This window comes from Panthera onca, chromosome A2, assembly GCF_046562875.1.
Source record: "Panthera onca isolate mPanOnc1 chromosome A2, mPanOnc1 haplotype 2, whole genome shotgun sequence".
NCBI classification, from domain to species: domain Eukaryota; kingdom Metazoa; phylum Chordata; class Mammalia; order Carnivora; family Felidae; genus Panthera; species Panthera onca.
In genome coordinates, this window is record NC_138340.1 from 87,040,974 (window position 1) to 87,061,233 (window position 20,260).

The 20,260-nt window shown below is 34.9% G+C and overlaps 1 protein-coding gene across 6 annotated transcripts in view; it reads right to left on the minus strand.

The window, feature by feature from the left end:
• PCLO (piccolo presynaptic cytomatrix protein) overlaps positions 1-20,260 on the minus strand; it is a 439,623-nt gene that overhangs the window by 72,974 nt on the left and 346,389 nt on the right. For 5 of the 6 annotated variants that reach the window (XM_060632355.3, XM_060632353.3, XM_060632350.3 and 2 more), the window contains exons 13-17: positions 19,565-19,779; positions 14,483-14,533; positions 10,937-11,061; positions 8,424-8,450; positions 1,048-1,141 (exon numbers count right to left, since the gene is read on the minus strand). In XM_060632355.3, the coding sequence (XP_060488338.3) occupies positions 1,048-1,141; positions 8,424-8,450; positions 10,937-11,061; positions 14,483-14,533; positions 19,565-19,779 (512 nt within the window). The remainder of the gene's footprint in view (positions 1-1,047; positions 1,142-8,423; positions 8,451-10,936; positions 11,062-14,482; positions 14,534-19,564; positions 19,780-20,260) is intronic. The other variant, XM_060632351.3, reaches the window with a different exon arrangement.

Consider the following 20,260-nt stretch of genomic DNA (forward strand, 5'->3'; position numbering starts at 1 on the left):
TGTCAGACTTATGAGGCCTCAATTTAGAGAAGACAGAGAATTCCTAAAATGTTGTCTGGTACAATAATACATTTTTTAAAGTTTATTTACTTATTTTGAGAGAGGGAGAGAGAGAGAGAGAGAGAGCACACAAGTGGGGGAAGGGCAGAGAGGACAGACAGAATCCCAAGCTAATAGCACAGAGCCCAATGCCAGGCTCAAATGCACAAAAAGTGAGATTAATACCTGAGCCAAGGTCAAGAGTCAGATGCTTAATTGACTATGCCACACAGACGCCTATCAATAATATATTTATATACACTAAAATATTTTCTTTGTATTGTTTATGAAAGTCAAATATAGCCAAGTATTACTTTTGTAATATACATATCAAATCATTATGGTGTCTAACATTACCTTATACAATGTATTACATCAATTATATCTCAATAGAACTGGAAAAAAAAGAGATTGGCCAAATTAAAAAAAAAAAATAATGTTTATTTTCGAGACAGAGACAGAGTATGAATGGGGGAGGGCTAGAGAGAGAGGGAGACACAGAATCCGAAGCAGCCTCCAGGCTCTGAGCTATCAGCACAGAGCCTAACGCAGGGCTTGAACTCATGGACCATGAGATCATGACCTGAGCAGAAGTTGGACACTTAACCAACTGAGCAACCCATGTGCCCCTGAGATTGGCCAAATTTTAAAAAAATGTACAGCCAGTTGGAAAAATGGTTTCCTTCAAAATATAACAAATATGGCCTAGTCTGTTGAACTATTTAAATTTTGAAATAACTTGAATAATTTGAAATAATTTGGTGGAAAATGTTCCACTGGTCTTATGTCTTTGCTTATTTTTTGGCTGTTTTGTCAAAATGCCCACGTTTACATTCATGGGATCTTTGAACTGTACCCATTTCCTTTCACTGGCTACCTTTCTCATATATATTTTACTCATTTCTTCTTGCCCGTGTGACAAAATTGATAGACTACAATCTTTAATACTTTTGCCATTGCTATTCTTATATTAGCCTAAATCTGTCACAGAAAACAATCATTGCATACCTGTTCCATGGAGATACTTTTATAAATTACTGTTTGATTCCATTCAGGATTAAGACTTTTTTGAACATATTTAGTCCTCCTCTTGTACTCAGCACTGAATTAGAAGCCAAAAAAACAAACAAACAAACAAACAAAAAGTTACATTGATTATTCACCTTAACTGATGACTTCATAGTTAACAGGAAGGTCGTGCAGACATTTTAAGATGATACTTTGTGTTAAGTCATTATGCAATCATCTCCTCATCTTACCATCTTAAGCCTTATTTTAAATTGAGTAAAAAATGACAATTTAAGAACATGTTGGATGCCTTTGGTTTTATTTGCCCTGAAGTAGTTTTTTAAAGAAAAGCTTTAGGTGTTCCAGCTATACTGTAATTTTGGAAATCTTTCCCAAGAGATAATTACATGAACTATATGGTAACATCTATACTTGACATCAATCAACTGATGGGACTGAACTATCATTGTTGCTACTAGCCAATGTTACCCCACAGAGAAGGCCTTTATCTAATCTTCACTGCCTTTTTCCTGAATTTTCTGCCTAGCCTTCGATCTCAGGTCCTAGAGATCTCAGGTCCAGCACTTCAGTGCTGATGGGCACCAGAGTCCTGAAAACCAACATACTCGTCTGGAGTTCTTTCATGTGCCTTGACTTTACGAGGTGGCTTTTCTAAAAGGACTGGATCCTCTCCCTGGGTTTGGTGGTGTGTGTTCCCAGCTATGGGCAGACTAACTCTCGCTAGTTCCTGGTCTCATGCGCTCCACTTCCTGGAATGCCTCTTACTGTTTCGCAGGCACAATCTACCCTATCCATTCTAGACAGGGCTATTGAGAATCAAGCTCCAGTGCATCCCACCTTCAGAATGTCTTTCTTCTGTCTCTGGCTTTTTTCTCTTTCTTACCAGCATATGCAGGGGCAGTAATTCACAACATTGCATACTGGGATTAGCTAGGAATCCGAGTTCTAAGGCTGCAAAGAGGGCAACCGGCCGTGCACCCATATCTCCTTGCCTGGCACCTCCGAAGAGATCCTCATCTAATAGGTCTGGGGTGATGCTTGACTATCAGAATTTTTTAAATCTTCTGGGTAAAACTAATGTGCATCCAAGGATGAGAACCACTGAACTCCTGTTTCCCAGGACCTCCTATTTCAGCCATGGTGAACTGAATCCAAATTAAGAAATAAAGCATCGACCTTCTCTCTTCTAACCAACTCATCTGTACAAAAATAAAAGCTGGATTTGACAATGTTTTTATTCAAGATAAATTGCAAATAATTTTGGGGAAGTGTAAATGCAATGATTTGAAAACACAGGAATTGTCATGTATTGTAGATAGTATAAATTGATACATACTTTTTACCTGAATTTAGATGGATTTTAGATGAAACTGGTGAAGTTTATGTACCCAAACCCCCAGCAAATTCTACTTTGACTTATTCCACTTCTATCTAGAGAAATTCTCCTGTGCACAGGGAATGTGTTCTCCTCACCTGTGCACAAGGAATGTGCTCAAGAACATTCACCGTAACATTATTTCTAACAGCATATTAATATGATATATACAATATATTCATTCAGTAAAATAGCAGCAGTTAAAATGAATAAAATACACCTCCATATATCAAGACAGATAAATCTAGAAAAAAGTTAAGCAAAAAATTTGCAGAAGGATAACTAAAGTAAGTTATTATGATTTAAAATTAAAATCATGTGAGCTAATACAGTAAACTATGTATACATGTATATATAATAAAAATATATTAATATCATAAGTCAGCTTGGGAATTATAGGTATTAAATTCTATTTAGTAGTTTTCTCAGGTGGACAGAGGAATGGTTTCAGAGGGTTTCAGAGGGTACACACAAAATGTTTTTTAATAAAAAAATCTGGAGCCTGTATAGCAGAATATTAAAATTTGATAGAACCGAATATCAAAAACAGAGGTATTTGTTATTGTCTATAATTTTCAGTTTGAAATATTTTCCAGTAAAACTTCAAAATAACTTTAGTAGGCTATGTGTCTTTATATCTTATGTTTTTGTTTTTTTTAAATGTTTTTATTTATTTTTGAGAGAGAGAGAGAGGGAAAGAGGGAAGAGAGTGAGAGCCAGCGGGTTACAGGCAGAGAGACAGGAACAGAGAACCTGAAGCAATGTAGGGCTTGAACTCATGAACCATGAGATCATGACCTAAGCCCAAGTCAGATGCTTAACCGAATGAGCTACCCAGGAGCCTGAATTTTTTTTTTTTTAATGATGACATCAGAAGAATGAATGTGAGCACTTTCAAGATAATAACAAGCCTTGGTAGCTACTTTAGAATTCATGGCTATTTCTCTAGGCAGGTATACTTAGAAGAAAAACATATGGTAGTCTGACTTTTAAAAATTCTTTTTGTTTTGGACTATTTGTTTGTTATCAAGGTAATGAGATCATGGGGAAACATTAAGGATAAAATTCATAATACAGTAAATAGCAGCAAATTATTTTTTTCAATGCTGAATAATTCAATGCATCATATTTTAAAAAGATGGGAATTAATGTCAAACGTAAACTCCAGTACGTTCTTGAAAATTCTAGATATTGTCAATATATGTGAAAATGGTCTGTATTATTATAATGTCTGGAAAAGGATTTATTAGTCATCATCTTTTCTGAATCTATGAATATGGATAATTGTTACCACAATTTTTCACGTTTTTTTCACATATACATTTTTTAAAAGTTCTTGGTTCGTGGGTGAAAAGCAGTTTATAAAGTAAGCACATTAAAATAAAAACAGCTAACATTCATTAAATGCTTAGTTTTTCTCAGGCAGAGTTCTAAATGCTTTTTATGTATTAGCTCATTTAACCCTCGTGGTAATTCTGTGAGACAGGGTAGAAAAAACTGAAAATCAGTGGAATTAAGGGCTGTTGGGAAGGTGGCATAGTTATTAACTGGCAGGACTATGATCCAGACATAGGGAAACTGACTGGTTGCTCTTAAATGTAAGCTATATGTACTTTTTTTGTGAACTTGATTAGGTTCACAAAATCTGAATAAGCCACCAGTTTCTTAATTTCAGGCTTTATCAGCTGCAGTACCTTGTTTGTCTTCTTTACCAAATAATCTAAAGTCCTTCCCTTCAATTTAGATATATAGATTTCCTATATATGTAATATAAATTTTATACAATATGTGTGTATATAGACACATACAGAAAATTAGGCAAGTTTTAGAGGTGTTTAGGGAAATTCTGAATAGTGTATCCCAGGAGAGTGTTGTGGAACCAGGGATAATTACCATAAATATTTCTTTTTTGCCCAGATACACTCGGGAATAACCCAAACTGGCAGAATTCTATGTTATTAATGAATTTGATTCTTTAATTCTCTCCAGACTCGATGTGTCCATTTCCTTTAGGATTATTGTCAGTAAACACAACTGGCCTCCACTCTTCCTGGTTGAGCTGTGTAAAGGATAAGGAAATCCTTTGCAGTTTTTTTGTACTTGAATTTTATGACACAGAGATGGTTGCACAAAGCCACTCCTTCAACATCACTTGTCTTTTTAACTACCATGTACTGACCACCTGGAGCATGATCTGATCGGGCTGTGTAGCCATCTCACACAAGTGAAAACTCTCCACACCTTCTCCCATCTGTATCAGAATCTGGATTTACAAGCTAAAGATGGTCAAGCAGAGGGACTCTTAAACGTGAGCATAAATGAGGGTGAGGAAAAAGTGGGGCTCCTTTTCTGTTTCCTTCTTCGTCCAGAAAACACACTATATTCCCTCCTGGGAAGATGGCAATAATGATATTAAATGAGGACAATGAGTCCATATCTGATAATCACAGAGGTTTTTTAACCAGGGAAAATAAAAAGTCAATTAATCAAGATGGGGCATGGGGCTAATAAAGAAAAGTTAACCTTCATCTCCTTGAAGTTTTGACTAATTTCTTTTCTCTTTCATTTTTTAATTTGACCAGTTATTTTCTCATGAGTAAATCTGCTTTTAAGACAGGCAGAAGAAGATATTTGAAATTCAATTATTCTTCCCTAAACTGAAAGAAAACCAGTACTCTGAGTTTCTCTTTTTAATTTAAAAATATAGATGAGAAAGAAGAATGGGATATGATGGCTTCTTTCTATTTCACTCTCATAGAATTAAAATATTGAAGATTTTTATTTCTTTTGTTTTATTTGGTTTTCCTTTATTGGAAATCATATATATATATATACACACACACACACATACACACACATACATGCATACATATATATACACACACATACACACATACATGCATACATATATATACACACACATACACACATAAAGACCACAGACATATATACACATACTTATATATAGAAACACACAACACACACATACATACACACATATACATATATATATCTTTACTGAAAAAATACAGTAGGTCCAATAAAGAAACACACACACACACACACACACACACACACACACACACACAATTTTTAATTACTCCTCTAAGGATTTTCCTTTAAATTAGAAAGAAGCTCATATCATATTCCATTTTAGCACATCACTTTATTGCCCCCTGTGCTCCCTGAAGTCAGAGCTATGGTTGTTTGTCAACTGTAACCTTAGCTCCTAGCACAGTGTCTGGAACAGTCTGTGCTAAAGAAATATTTATTGGATGGATCCTTAAAACATGCTCCTACTTTTTTCCTCTTAAAATCCACTGAAATGAAACAAGTTTTGCCCTTTGAATTGTAAATGCACACAACAACTGTTCCTGATTTACATAGGTCTTAGAGGAAACAGTCTGATATGCTAACAAGGAGGTTTAGAGAAAGTCTAGCCAGGAATGGAACTTCAAGGTATTATGATAGCTAATATCAGCTTCAATCATAGCAAAGTCTCCTAGTCTCATTAGTGGGAAAAGGTCTGCACTTTGTCAAACAGTGTAAAGATGGGATCCTTTGGATAAGCTCATTTCCATTTCCTAATTACCCAGGGACAACTTCTGAGTTCATGCACTCTTTGTGCTCTTTCCTGGTCTTTCTTTCACCTCATCTTGGTGCTGATGATTTGGGCTTCCAGAGCTTATGAGTATATTGATCCAAGGGTAGGAAGAGGAAATGAAAGGAGACCAGAAAATTGGACCAGTGAAATTCTTATCAGTTCACAGGACTTTTTTTTTTAAATTTTAACAATGACAGATGTATTACATTTTATTATTGAAGAAAACGAAGTTCAAAGTTGTTTAGTTTCCTATACAGTGATGTTAAATAATTTGGTGTAATGCTGTAGCCCAAGCTTTCTGTATCTCCTTTTTTGTAGGGGCAACTGACCACTGGCTACTTGATGTAGCCAATCATGAAATATGAATAATCCCACAACTTTTCTTTAATGTTTATTTACTTTTTCTTTTGAGAGAGAGAGAGAGAGAGAGAGAGAGAGAGAGCGCGCACAAGCAGGGGAGGGGCAGAGGAATATAGGAATTATATATTCCTATATATATATTCCTATATATTCCTATATATATATTCCTATATATATATATATATTCTTATATATATATATTCCTATATATATGTGTGTGTGTGTGAATGTATATAAACTTCCTATACATAAATTATATATATTTGTATATAAACACATATCATAACAAATTTAGGCCAGTTTTAGAGTAGCTTAGGGAATTCTGAGTGGTATTACCCTAAGAGAGTGTAATTGTACATACTATTGGCAATAATATCAACTACCATTTATTGAGTTTATTACGTGCTGGACATTATGCTTATCACTTTTGGTGGTTTACTCTGTTTCACAAAATGCCTGGGAGGGGTGCTATTATTATTTCTATTTAGCAGAAGAGGAAACCATTTTAGAGAAAGCTTACAACTTCTAAGAGGCAGGGCTAAGATTCAAACCCAAGTTCTTCAGGACTTCACTCACTGGCTCCCTCAGCCAAAACTACAATATCAGTACCTTATCATTATAATTCCTTCTCACATCGACAGTTCTCAGAGATGATGAAAGTGACTTCTAAATGAAACATATAATGAGAAAGTGACTTCTAGATCTTTGAAATTGTGACCAGCACATCCTAGACGGTTTCAACCAGTATTCACATTTACAAAACACGCTCTCTTCTAAGTTAAATACAGACAATCGTTGTCATTCTGACAACTACCCTCCACGCCTGTTTCTCTAGATAAATGATAGGAAGGTTCTGCATAAAGTGATTGATAATATCTGTTCTAAAATGACATTATCTCTTTCAACCAGACTAATTTTGCCCATCAGTCTGAGAGATCTGGATGGTGTCCTGAGACAGCTAGCCGTAACAAGCAACCTTACAGAATATCAAATTTAGTGTTTGCCATGATTAAGTGGATGTAAGGAAACAAAAAAATTTCTGGCCACCAGAAAGGGTGTGGTGACTAATCCTATTCTTTACAATATTTAAATATCCAACTGCTATCAGGATCAAAATCAGAAACAACGTCTTTAGGGCCACAGCTTGCCAGAATTAGGAAATATGTGAAATGTTAATGTCACAGACAAAAACAAATCCTGTACCGTTAATATTTTGTGTGGGATTAAAATTCTCACCACCTTATTGCTACAGATGGTATAAGAGTCACCTCCCCAACTAAATAAATAACACACATAGTATATAATGTAATGAAATGTGCAAAAGAATGCTTCCAGTTATGTATCTAAAAGATACTCTTGGCTGACAATGTAATGATGTATCGAGTTATGAGCTCTCTTAGAAAACTGTTTCCTACTGTTGGCAAACAAAGAAGGATGCTCTTGTGTTGTTGTTAATGTGGGAGAGCAGGCAGGTTATGGCATCCTTTTGCACAGCAATACCTTGGTGGTGCAGAAGTTATAAAGACACGGAAATGTTTCAATATCAGGTCTAATTCATGGAAAAAGACTACAAAACTCTGGTCTTTAAGATGACATCTTAAAGTTCTGGACATCCAGAAGATCAGTTAATTTCTTTTGAAAGATGACTCTAGATTTTGTTTTTGTTTGGAATAGAAGACTCAGGAGCACTTAAGCCAGGGTTACCGCATGAGAAGCTAAATGTATTTTAGCGGACAAATTATATTTGAAAACTAGTTATATCTATATTGCAGGGTGATATTTCTTTATTCACATTTTTCCGTTTTTAACGTTTTTTACTTTTCAATTTTCTACTGCACACATCTGCTAAGCCTATTTAGTAATGTAATCAGAGCGATTTTCTGGTAGCCTAATTCAATAGATACCAACATATAAAAAGATACAAATGAACTACAGGTGAATGTATATTTTCAAGTGTGTACATATAAACTTTAGACATCACAGCACAGCATGACACTGAAAATGAGCCAACTCTACCTTGCATTCTGGACAACCATGACTTGACTGCATTGATTCCAAGAGCAAGAGTGAAGGATATAACAGGCAAGTCGGAAAGACAGGAAGAAAAAAAGTTAGGAAGAGAAACAAAGAAGAAAATACGAGAATAATAACCAGAGGACCTATACCAGAACATATAAATAACATGAAGCAGAAAACAATCTCAGAGCTACAGTGAAAATAACACCTCCTAAATGTAAAAAATCCCAAGGCCTTGGATGCTGTAATAATTAGGAATAATTTAATAAAAGGTTTACAAGTTGAATAGGGCAGCTGATTAGCTGCTTTTGGGGAGGAACCCACCCAGCAGGCTTGTTTTGTCTGACAAAATACATGGAGATGGCTTGAGATGGGGAGTTCACTCTGTATACTGGAATCCCCTGTCACTCCCCCCAGAATGACTGACATATTCATGTTACCTGTCTGCTCTTGCTGGTTACTCAAGTTTGCAATAGTCTAATTGAAACATATCATGTAATAAATAAAAGACAGGCACTCTCATATAGCATAAAAGGTGACACTCTCCAAGATACTATTAGAGAAGACAGAAAGTAAAAGACACTGCTTTATTTTCATACATTCATTAGCAAATGCCAATTAAAAATACACCCTAGGCAGTGATTTCTTCTTGCCCCATAATATTGTCATTAAATAACACTGAAGGTCTAATGACCCAATCAAAGGCAGAATGAAGTTATCAGTTTGTTGTTATACTCATGTGAAAAAAAGCAGCCAAATTACAGCTGTAACTAATTATGATATAAATGAACATAAAATAAAAACTCTCCTTTCCTCTGCTATATGGCTAGCTGGTGATCCTTATAAATAAATAAAATGCAATGATTTAAAAATAGAACCACAACACCAGCAATTCTAAGTTTCTAAATAAAATCAATGGGATAAAAGTAAAGGCTGCATCCATAATTAGATATAGTACCTAGAAATTTTCAAATTATTTTCTGAGTGTTATCTACATTTGATTTCCTAGCAAAACTATTCACTGGCTCCCTGCTCACCTTGGCTCTGTCAATGTCAACAAGAAAAAAATTAATCTCAAAAGAACTGGTGTTCTGACCGTGGTGATATAATTAGTCAACAACCAGCAGATTCAAAGGTAACGTATAACTCTAACTTGGATCCTGTTCAAACAAACCAACTATAGTCATACAACATGTGTTGTATGATTTCAATGCTTTTAAATCAGTTGAGGTTTGTTTTATGGCCTGAAAAATAGTTTCTCTTGGAGAATGTTTCATGTGCATTTGAAAAGAAGATGTATTCTGATATTGATGGGAAGAATGTTCTATAAGTATCAATTAGGTCTTCAAACCAATTAGGAAAATATTACGAGGTAATTGGGGAAATTAGGAATTATTTAAACATTTTAAAATTACAATGGTTGTATGTAGTATTATGACTATTTCTTTACAGAAAAAAAGTTGTAATAGTTGAGATCTACTTTAAAATAATCTGTATAGGGGATTCTATGAGACATGATTGGCTAGGAGATGATAATTGCTGAAACTAAGTAATGAGTATGGGATGGGTAATTACATTATTCTTTCTACTCATGTGCAACAATACAAGTTTCCCAAATAAAAGGCAATATTCAAATGTTACTCAAGTTAAATGAAAAATGAAAAAAAATAAACCAGAGCCTTCAAATTACCAGTCTCGAATTCTTCTTACCATACCTCCGACTGTTGATTATTTATGGTTCCAAGATGCAAATTTGGCTAATAGAAATTTTTCAGGTAAGGTATAATGATCTGTTGAGTCCAAATTACTGTTTTGAAACCAACCTTGAGTACTGATTTATATACCAGAACATAGCAATTTGCATTTATTATGTAAAAATTAAACATCTCTAAAGAGCACTTGCTTTATATGAACAGTTTATAAATCACATGAGATTCAGAGATATTTTTCATTTATTACCTAATATTTACCATACTTAGTAAATATTTATTTAATATTCAACATGTCAAATATGACTCTTATTTTATTTTATAGTTTTTAAAACACTGATTTGAAAATACGCATATAAGTAAGGATACATTAATAAGTCACTTAATGAACATGTAATGTGCTACCTAATAATATCTTATAAAATAAAACAGTAACTCATGAGTCTCGAACGTTAGTTTAACAAATGCAATTGGGAAGATAAGCTAAGTCTCTAAATCTGCCACAAACAATTCTTTAAATGATTTCACAGTCCATCTGATGGGTTATAGTGGTTTCTAGATTCAAAATACTGATTGTTTCATCCAGACAGATTTTCTTATGATCAAGGCTCTCCTAGAACCCGTTAAGGCTTAATTACAAATTTTTATTTCCATCATATCTAATAGTTAGAAATAAATAAATATGACATGTGAATAAAACTAAGGAAGATATATTTAACTCTTTAAAATTAGAGAATAGAAACACCAACACTATTTTTGAATCCATGGGATGCAATACTTAGAAGACACTGTTTCTTCACTTACCCTCTCCCAGGAAGAAGGTACACTTTAACAAAGGGGTCCGAATAACCGTTGTTGTCTCGAGGGACAAGGTTTCTTGCTTGGAGAATATGGATTATGAGATTTCCAAGATCATAGTTGATTTGAAGCTTAAAGGGACATCAAAATAGTCCATGAAGATCATTTTGATGTTATTTTTAAAAAGCCACAATACGTTATTATTCAATAACTTACCAGCATTTCTTTTTATTCTCATGAGGAGCATCAACCCCCATTTCCATTTTATTTGAAACTGAACAGACTAGTTTATGCCTAATTTAATTGAGAACTCCCAGGCACATGCTAATAACTAGTAAGTGTGCTGTTCATTCTTTCCATGGGTAAAGTTCTGGCCTGTCTAAAATTCATTTAGAAGAAAAATCATACAGTAAACGCTAGTGACATTTTTAAACCAAATTTACGTTCCTAGAAAAATAGTAAATGTTGTTAGCATTCATGAATACAGTGACTAGGACATTGAAAATAAATTAACTAATTGATAAATTTATTACAAAATGTCTTCTGTATTTCACCAAATGCTTAGCAGTAGGTGGAATTGTTATTTAAAGATAGAGCTGTTAGTCTGAAATGTAAGAATATTTAAGAATGTGTAGATTTTATCTCTTCCTATATTACCCTATATAACCTATAGCTTTTCTTTTTCTGTGCCTGCTTTTCTAATAGGGTCAGAGATTAAGATAATAAAATCTTGTTCTTTAATTTTTAAAGCTGCACAGGAAAGAAAAGGGGCTGCTTCCTAGATTAGTGAATGGCTGTTACACAACTGTCAGTGAATCGGAAAAAATGAAAAATTCAAATAAATATTTGAGACACCCACATAATCTAAAATCGTGGAATTAACTAATTCTTCTCCTTCAAAATGTAAAGATTTTTATGGCATCATTTTGAATAAGCCTCAATTTTGCTTGATGCTGTTTTGGTTTATCAAATAATAGAAAGAAAGGGCTCTGCATTTCAGAAGAAAAAGATCCATAAATAAAGATACTAACCGAATTTTTAATAATCACACGAAACAAGTATGCTAGGCTTAATGTTGAAAATGGGGTAATTTAGACAAGTCAAACTCTATTTAAAATTTGGTAATCAAAATAATTCCTAATTGTAGCATAATTTTGGTCCAGTTGTATTTTGTGGCAGAAAAAGAATCTGCAATTGCTTCTCTCAACGCAGCAAAAACTTAGACTTTGACCATCCTGAAAGCAATGTGACATAAAAGAAAGTGCCATGAAGGAAGGGTTTAAATGGAAAGTTCAGAACTGCCGTAACTGTGGACTCTAATGGAGTACTGAAATATGGAATTATTCGGCAGTTAATTTCACGGAGACTTAAAACAGCTTCCAAACTGTAAGAAGACATTCTCCCCCACTTACTCTTTTCTTTGCCAGCCTTAAAGTTCACTTTTATCTGATGAGGCACCAAAACCACTTCTTATTGAAATGAAAACCTACAGGCTACCCTAAAAAGGTGCTTTTCAAAATTTATGCTGCAGTGCCTTAGAAAAATCTTAGGGCTGCTCAGATGTTGCTTCTGAGACAGACTGAAATGTCCCCAGGAACCCTCCACGAGAACCACTCCAATGCTGGTAGGTTTGGGTGTCCATGTAAGGTTCCATCTGCAAAAAGGTTTTGCTACAAGAAAATAAATAAATAAAATGGAAATCAAGGTCACGAGAAAATATTGAGAAAGAAACGAAAAGAGCCTGTGAGTAAAGAAGGAATATTATTAAATTTCCACTAGAGAATTAAAGATTACTGCTCAAGAGAAGGGAAAATAAAAGAAGAACAAACAATAACAAGCCATAAAAGAAACACAGCAAATGCTGGTCCATGGGCAAGAGAGGAAAGAAAAAAAAAAAAAAAAGGTAAGAGAGAACAAGCTATGAATCAGAAACTCAGAAAATCTAGCATTTTCTCTGCTGCTTGTGAAATAAGGAAAGATCAGGTTGGGTTTTCTGAAAAAAGGAAACAGCTGGGGTGCCTGGGTGGTTCAGTTGGTAAGTGTCCGACTTCAGTTCAGGTCATGTTCTTGGGATTCGTCGGTTCGAGCCCCGCGTCGGGCTCTGTGCTGACAGCTCAGAGCCTGGATCCTGCTTTATATTCTGTGTCTCCCTCTCTCTCTGCTCCTCCCCTACTCACACTCTGTCTCTCTCTCAAAAATAAATAAACATTAAAAAGAAAAAGAAAAAGAAAAAGAAAAAGAAAAAGAAAAAGAAAAAGAAAAAGAAAAGAGGAAATAGCGAGACTACAAGATGTGCAGCACAGAGGTGACCAGGCTCGTGCTGCTGGGTCTTGCCAGCAAGGTGCCTGCATTCTGCACCTCTTTCCATGCCATTCTCACCCTCCACTTTTGCTTTCATCTGTGGGAGCCTAGATGATCACGGCATTGATTTCTTTGTCTTTGTGTCCTCCCTTTATAAGCTTTCCTTACACAGGCCATTGATGTATGAAATCTTACTATATATCCCTTTTAATTAGTCTCCCTTATCCAACATATTTACCGATCGCCCTACTGCAGTGGCTAACAAGAACCCCCAGCTTGTGTGCAAGGTTCTTTTTAATTTGGTTTCAACTTATTTGTACAGGAGCATTTCATTGCAGCAAAGCTGATGTCTGCCTTTTATTGTTTCTGCCAGCAGAACCTTTCCTTGAAGCATTGCTTCTTCCAGGAACACACTCCCCCTTTCTCAGGGCTGATCCACAAATTAGTTCAAGTCTGTTGTCCTTTGTGAAGTCTTTCATGAAAATCTCCTCTAGAATATGTTGGAGATGCAGCTAAGACTTACTGTGCTCTTCCCCTTGTCTGAAACTTACTATCTTCAAATATTCTTATTTTTCATTGTGTCACTTTTTTCTACATGGTTTTTCTTATCTATCCAGGATTACTTTTTGGTATTATCTAAAGTACATTTTTTAAAACATTTTTGACGATGACCCACAGTGAGAAATATGGGTTACGATACAATACACACACAGAAACACACACGTATAGAACTAAAAAAGATAGTGATTTACACTATTTTTCTTCTGTTTTCCTAGTCAAAATCCCCTACGTTGATTTTACAGATTAAAAATTGGTTATGACCCCTGGCATGAAAAACACTACTGTAGGAAAATTGTTCAGCAATTATATAACAATTGTTGGTAGGAGGAAGAAAAGAGGATAGTATTGGACTCATGAAACTCTTAAAGAGGAATCTTCACATTTCCAGAACAATCTGTCCTGTTTGAAACACATTCAACAAGTATAAACTGAGACATAAAACTTACTGATTCTGCTAAGGCATCATGCAGATTTCAAATTATAGAATTCCATACATATAATTAGATTTTATAAACTGTATATTGTACTAAGATATTGTTCCATAATATTGTATTCTTCCTGTATGTGTTACATGCACATATAAAACAGGAAAAGTTCTAACAGTGTTTGCGATTTCAATAAACCAGTGAGGGGAGAAGAAACAGCCGAAGAAGATGGTATAATGATGATTTTTTAAAAAAATTCTCCTACCTGAATTTCCCCTGTAATTGGATGAGAGACAACCTTCGCTGCATCAGTAGGCTGCAATAATAAGAACATATATTAATGGATAAACCCTTCACAAAATTTACCATTTCCACTTCCTTGTGAAATTAATTTCTATTTGGTCAGAGCACACTGTCTGGAAAATGTATTTCATCCATTTGGCGGCTTCAGATTATGGTATCTACTTACACGTCACAATGTGTGTTTGATTTTATACATACATAATCTAGTTTTCATTTTGTTCAGCCCGTTTTGAAGTTATAATTTTATACCTGTAGGGCTGTATTTCCAATTACTCAATGAAACGAATACTTTGGCTTAAAGCACTCGATTTAAGTATTTTACAGGTTTTAGCGATCTTTCGTGAAACGACAAAGACACTGTTTCTAGACAGTGACTGCCTAGGAGCACAGACGTCACAGAAGCCCGTTCTTGCTGGCCTTCGATGGGTGGTAAACCCCACTCTGCTCCCTTCTGGAGTGAAGCACCCAGGCAATCACTTCTTAATATTTCACATTCCTTAATTACAGTTCTACCCTATTCCAAGCAAGTTCTCACTTCCTTAAGAAGTTCCTTATGTCAGTAAAGACTTAAAACAGTTAGGAATGTGATCTGATAAACTGGTTCAGAATGCTAACAAAAATGACTGATTGCTGACTTGTTATATTTCAATGCAGAATTTGTACAAAAGGAGAGATGATGTTCTGGACTCCAGGTCTAGAATTTCAGGCAACATGGCATCAACACAGGGAGATACTAAAACGGAGGCCAGCCTGCTACGCTCAAAGTAAAGCCCTGTCGGCCTACATGTACATAATATTGGCTTTGTTTTAATAATTAACCTGAAAAGGAAAGATCCATAATATTTAGGTGGATACGCTTGTTGTCACCTTTTCCTTTATATTTTTATCTTGGAAATGAGAGCAATCCAAAGAAGACAGCTATACTCCAGGTCTTGTGTTATGAAATAACTAAGGAATGAAAATGTAATCTTTGGTAAAATTACAGAGTTGAGGTTAAATTTTCTAGGCCATGTATCCTTTATTTAGTTCAGCTCATTATTAAGAATGTCCATTCGTTAGGGGCGCCTGAGTGGCTAGGTCTATTAAGCATCTGAGTCTTGATTTCAGTTCAGGTCATGGTCTCAGAGTTCATGGGTTCGAGCCCTGCATCGGGCTCTGTGCTGATAGGGCAGAGTCTGCTTGGCATTCTCTGTCTTTCTCTCTCTCTGCCCCTCCTCCCACTCATTCTCGCTCTCTATTTCCCTCTCTCAAAAATAAAACATTAAAAAATGTCCATTCATTAATATTGAAACCATGTTCTGGCTGCAAAAGATAACCTACCAGTTAGTGACCAATTATATTTACTTAAAAATTATTTTACTGTTTAAATTTAAAGAAAAGCAAACTGAATCTAGAAAAAGAAGGACAATAGAAGTTTCTAGAACTATTTCTATCTTGATTAAAGACAGGGGTTTTCCTAAGACCAGTTTCCTTTGCATTCCAATGAGGAAAACTGGAGAATAACTGAGACAAAAAGTAAAAACACAAGCCAAAAAGCAAAACAAACAAACAAACAAACAAACAAAAAACGCTCACAGAACACAAAGCTAAGTGATTACTGGTAACTTATTTTGACTTCTTTTTGACAGTTGTAGCTCATTTGACATGTAATCATGCAATATCTCTGAATTCAGGGTTGAGTAGAAACTTACGGACCATTTTTCATTGTTCTCGGTGTGGCAGTAAAATCAAAACGGTGTGGAGGGATATTTTAAATTATGGAAGGAAAGAGATCAGTATCTGTTGGATACGGAGCAAACTACCAGCTCCAGGTAGTGACATTTCCAGATTAGAGTTAGCTACTTTCCTTTAAAGGATGCCATATCTTTCTGAGGCTGTTTTTAATGATTACAGTGATAAAAAATGTTCTTCATGGAAATCAGTGATACAAGTATGGAACAGGCAATCACTTTGGTAGTGTGCAGTCTGATTTCACAGTTTGAATAGTTGTACAATGTCCATGAGCTGCACAATACCCTAACGATGTGTAGTGAAACAAATACATTATTTTTATTTCATTTTATATATATTATTTTTTCCAATGGTTACTCAGATATTAGGACATAAATACGAATTAAGTATATAATATATAAAACTGTTTTAGGTATATCTCTGGGCATAAGAGACCCGTGAAAAAAACTAGTGAGATGTTAAGGGCGCTATGACCAGTAAGGTTTGGGAGATCAATGACCTATTTCATAAGAACATTTAAAACTAATGAGTACTTTATTTTATTCATTTATTTTAATTTTTTTTAATGTTTACTTATTTTCGAGACAGAGAGAGACAGAGCATGAACGGGGGAGGGGCAGAGAGAGAGGGAGACACAGAATCAGAAGCAGGCTCCAGGCTCTGAGCTGTCAGCACAGAGCCTGACATGGGGCTCAAACCTATCATCCACGAGATCATGACCTGAGCTGAAGTCGGATGCTCAACCGACTGAGCCACCCAGGTGCCCCAAAACTAAGGAGTACTTTAATTGAATCATTTATTTATAACATGACTTTCAAGAAAGCATTCAAACTTCAAAGATAAACTGAAGAAGGTTTGATTAAAATGTCAGACACAAAACAGCTTGAGGTGATAAAATAAAAATTTTGGAGATAAAAATTCATAGTGAAATAGCTTAAGCAAAATAACAATTTGATAAAGTCATATACATAGCTTATATAACAAACATATATTTAAATAATTTAGATGCATATTTTACCTACATTTACTCAGAAGAAACCATTTAGAGCATTATTACCAATTAATAATTACTTATGAATAATCATTTAGAATATTTACTAGACGGTGTTCTAAATATCTAAGTATATAATTATGCCAACTATATTTAAATATTTAGTCTTAATACATTTCTTACACTAATATTTTATAATTTAATACCTAGTCTCATACCTAATGAAAACACAAAAAAGTTAAAACTATAATTCTGTAAATATTCTGAAGAATATATGACAAGTGCCAGTGATGATTTAATTCACAATATTTACTTATTTATTTTATTATTGTTCTGTGCAAGCCCCTCCACTATGTGCTTAAAAAGCATAAAAAAAAAAAAAAGAAATGGTTTTGGTTCTTAAGGAACTTGCAGCCTAATTGGGAGGATAAAATAAGAAAACTGGTAGCTACGATCAAGATACAAAATACATACATAAAGATACATACATAAAGGATGGGGCACTTTGGAGGGAGTAGAAAAGGAAGAATGGATATCTTCTGATTTTAAGGCAGGATTGGAATATGGATAGATTTCATGGATGAAGGCTTCCTGTTGCTCTTATTTCATTGGACACTGAGGAGCTATCCAAAAAAAATGTCTGTGGAAAGTAGGAATGAGCTGGCAACTCTAATATACAGAGTATTTATTAGCAAGGCAATTGTAAAGACTGAACGTTATGCTTACTGTGATAATCTCCCAAGGAAAAGCCCTTTTAGACTGAGTAGGATAGAGTCCTAGGCACAGGTGAGGCTGTCAAGATTCTAGGTAGCAGGGATACATTTTAAACAGGTTAGTGACCCAATCAGGTCACTGTGCCACAGATCAGCTGGAGGGTAGTTTGAGAATGAAGAGAGAACGGTGAGTGGAGTTGCAAGTAATGAGTGCAATAATGTTGGAAAAAGAAATAATGCTTTGCTAAAGAAAACTGGTGGGTTCAGAGAAGGCAGAAACTTACTAGAGACTTAATAGAAAATCAGAATTCTGAGGATTAAGATTCAGTGACTAATCAGACATTGTGAATGAAGAGAAAAGAAGAGAAAATGATGGTCTCAAATTTTTACTTAATTTCCTGGGAGGATGGTGATGTCAGGTGCTGAAAAAAAAAATTAGGATGAGAAACTTGTAGAACTATAATGTCCTTGGTGTGGAAACTTTGCAAGCCGACTTTCTCATTTCTTGTGTCCTACCTGGAGATACTTGAGATAGGAATGAGAAATATCAGTCTGTAACTCAGAAGACAGGGAGCCTGCATGAGGTAATTCTTGAAAACTAACACATAACTGTATGTGATAAATTATAATTGTGTTAAAATTTGTATTGAAATTGAATCTAACCATTCTTGAAACTGTTCTTTGTGAAGCTTTGCTATATTTATTTTGGGACACACCATCCTGTGATGCAATGATTAAGATCATCCTACCTTTGTTGTTTCTCTCTGAATAAAAGGGATTTGGGGGGACATCTGCTGTGTTTATACTTGGTGAAACAAACTTTTGTTTTCTGAAGTCCAGTCAGTTTACCCAAGCATAGCCTGTCCCTCCCAGGCATCTTACCAAGTAAAGAGAAATCTTCATCTATGTTTAAATAAAAGAAAACTTTGTCAAACATATTTTTAACCATAATAAGAATTTCTTCATTATGAATGAAATCTATGAGGGAAAAGTTACAAACTGTCTACATTTTCATCTCCTTTTATAAGGTTCAAAACATTAATTCTATGTTTTTTTTAATTCACTAGTATCTTGGAAATTATAATGTTAGAAACATTTATTACAAATGAAGACTTGCAAAAAGGGAAAATTTATTAGTATGGAAATAGGGATACAATTCAAAATGGCAATTCTATATTACTGGTTTTCTTTATTTCTTATTGTCCTAAATTCTCTTTATCTCTGTGTCCTTTTTACCTTTTATTTAGATTATCAAACCCAATCTAATGGGTAACTTATTTCCAAAAAGATGCAAAGCTAATGTTTCATACACAAAGAGGCTCAACTTGATGCAACCACTATACAGAAAAAAACCAGGAAACAGGGAGCATTAGACACACTTTTCAAGTTCCTCATAATAATAACTGCTAAAATATTTTAAGAAATATAAAAACACATCATCTTCATGAACATTTTGCTTGGTCATATATTCAGAAATGGCAATTTTTTGTGCCAAGAGATCATTAGGAAATGAAAAATCACAAGAGAACGATATCGTCTTTCCTTTGTCCTCGTCTGAATAAGGAGCTAGAAAATAAGTAACTTAGAGGTCATACTGAACAATTCTCACCTTGCTGCTGCCGTGTTTCTTTTTGCTCACTGAGGGTGACCCCGGTTGCCCAGGGCTGGGGACGGAACTGGATCCTGCTGATGTTGGACCTGAATGAACGTGAGATCCTTTCTCAACAACGGACGACAGAACCAGTGGTGACTGCTGTAATGAGACCTTCTGGAGCTCTGCCGCCAACTGCTTAGGATCAACCCCTGGGGATTTTGCTTTCTCCACTACAACAAAAAGAAATGGCTATGTATTTCTCAGGTTCATAGGTACTTAACACCATGGAACTTACTTGGGTTCTAGATGACAAGGTAATGTAACTTCACAGATGTATGAAAATTTCTACAAGCCACGGTCTGTTCTTTAGTGCAGTAACCCAGACTCTTAGAATGCTAGCTGCAGCATAGAAAATTTTCAATAAATATTTGTTAAACGAAGAAACAAGTGATAATGCTACAATTAATGAAACAAGTGTTCATGTTACAGCTGATCAACATTTGTAAGACTATAGTTGTTTGCTAATAGAGTTAAATCTATTTCATCATGTACTTATGAAATTAAATGTTGATTTTTTTTTTATTCACTATTAACAGCAATCAAAAGGTTCAACAATAAGTGCCCCATAATCCTAGGCTAAAAGGAATCGAGTATTGTCTAAAAATAACCTAAAACTGCAAATAAATGGCTCCATGGATTCCTTTGAAGGGA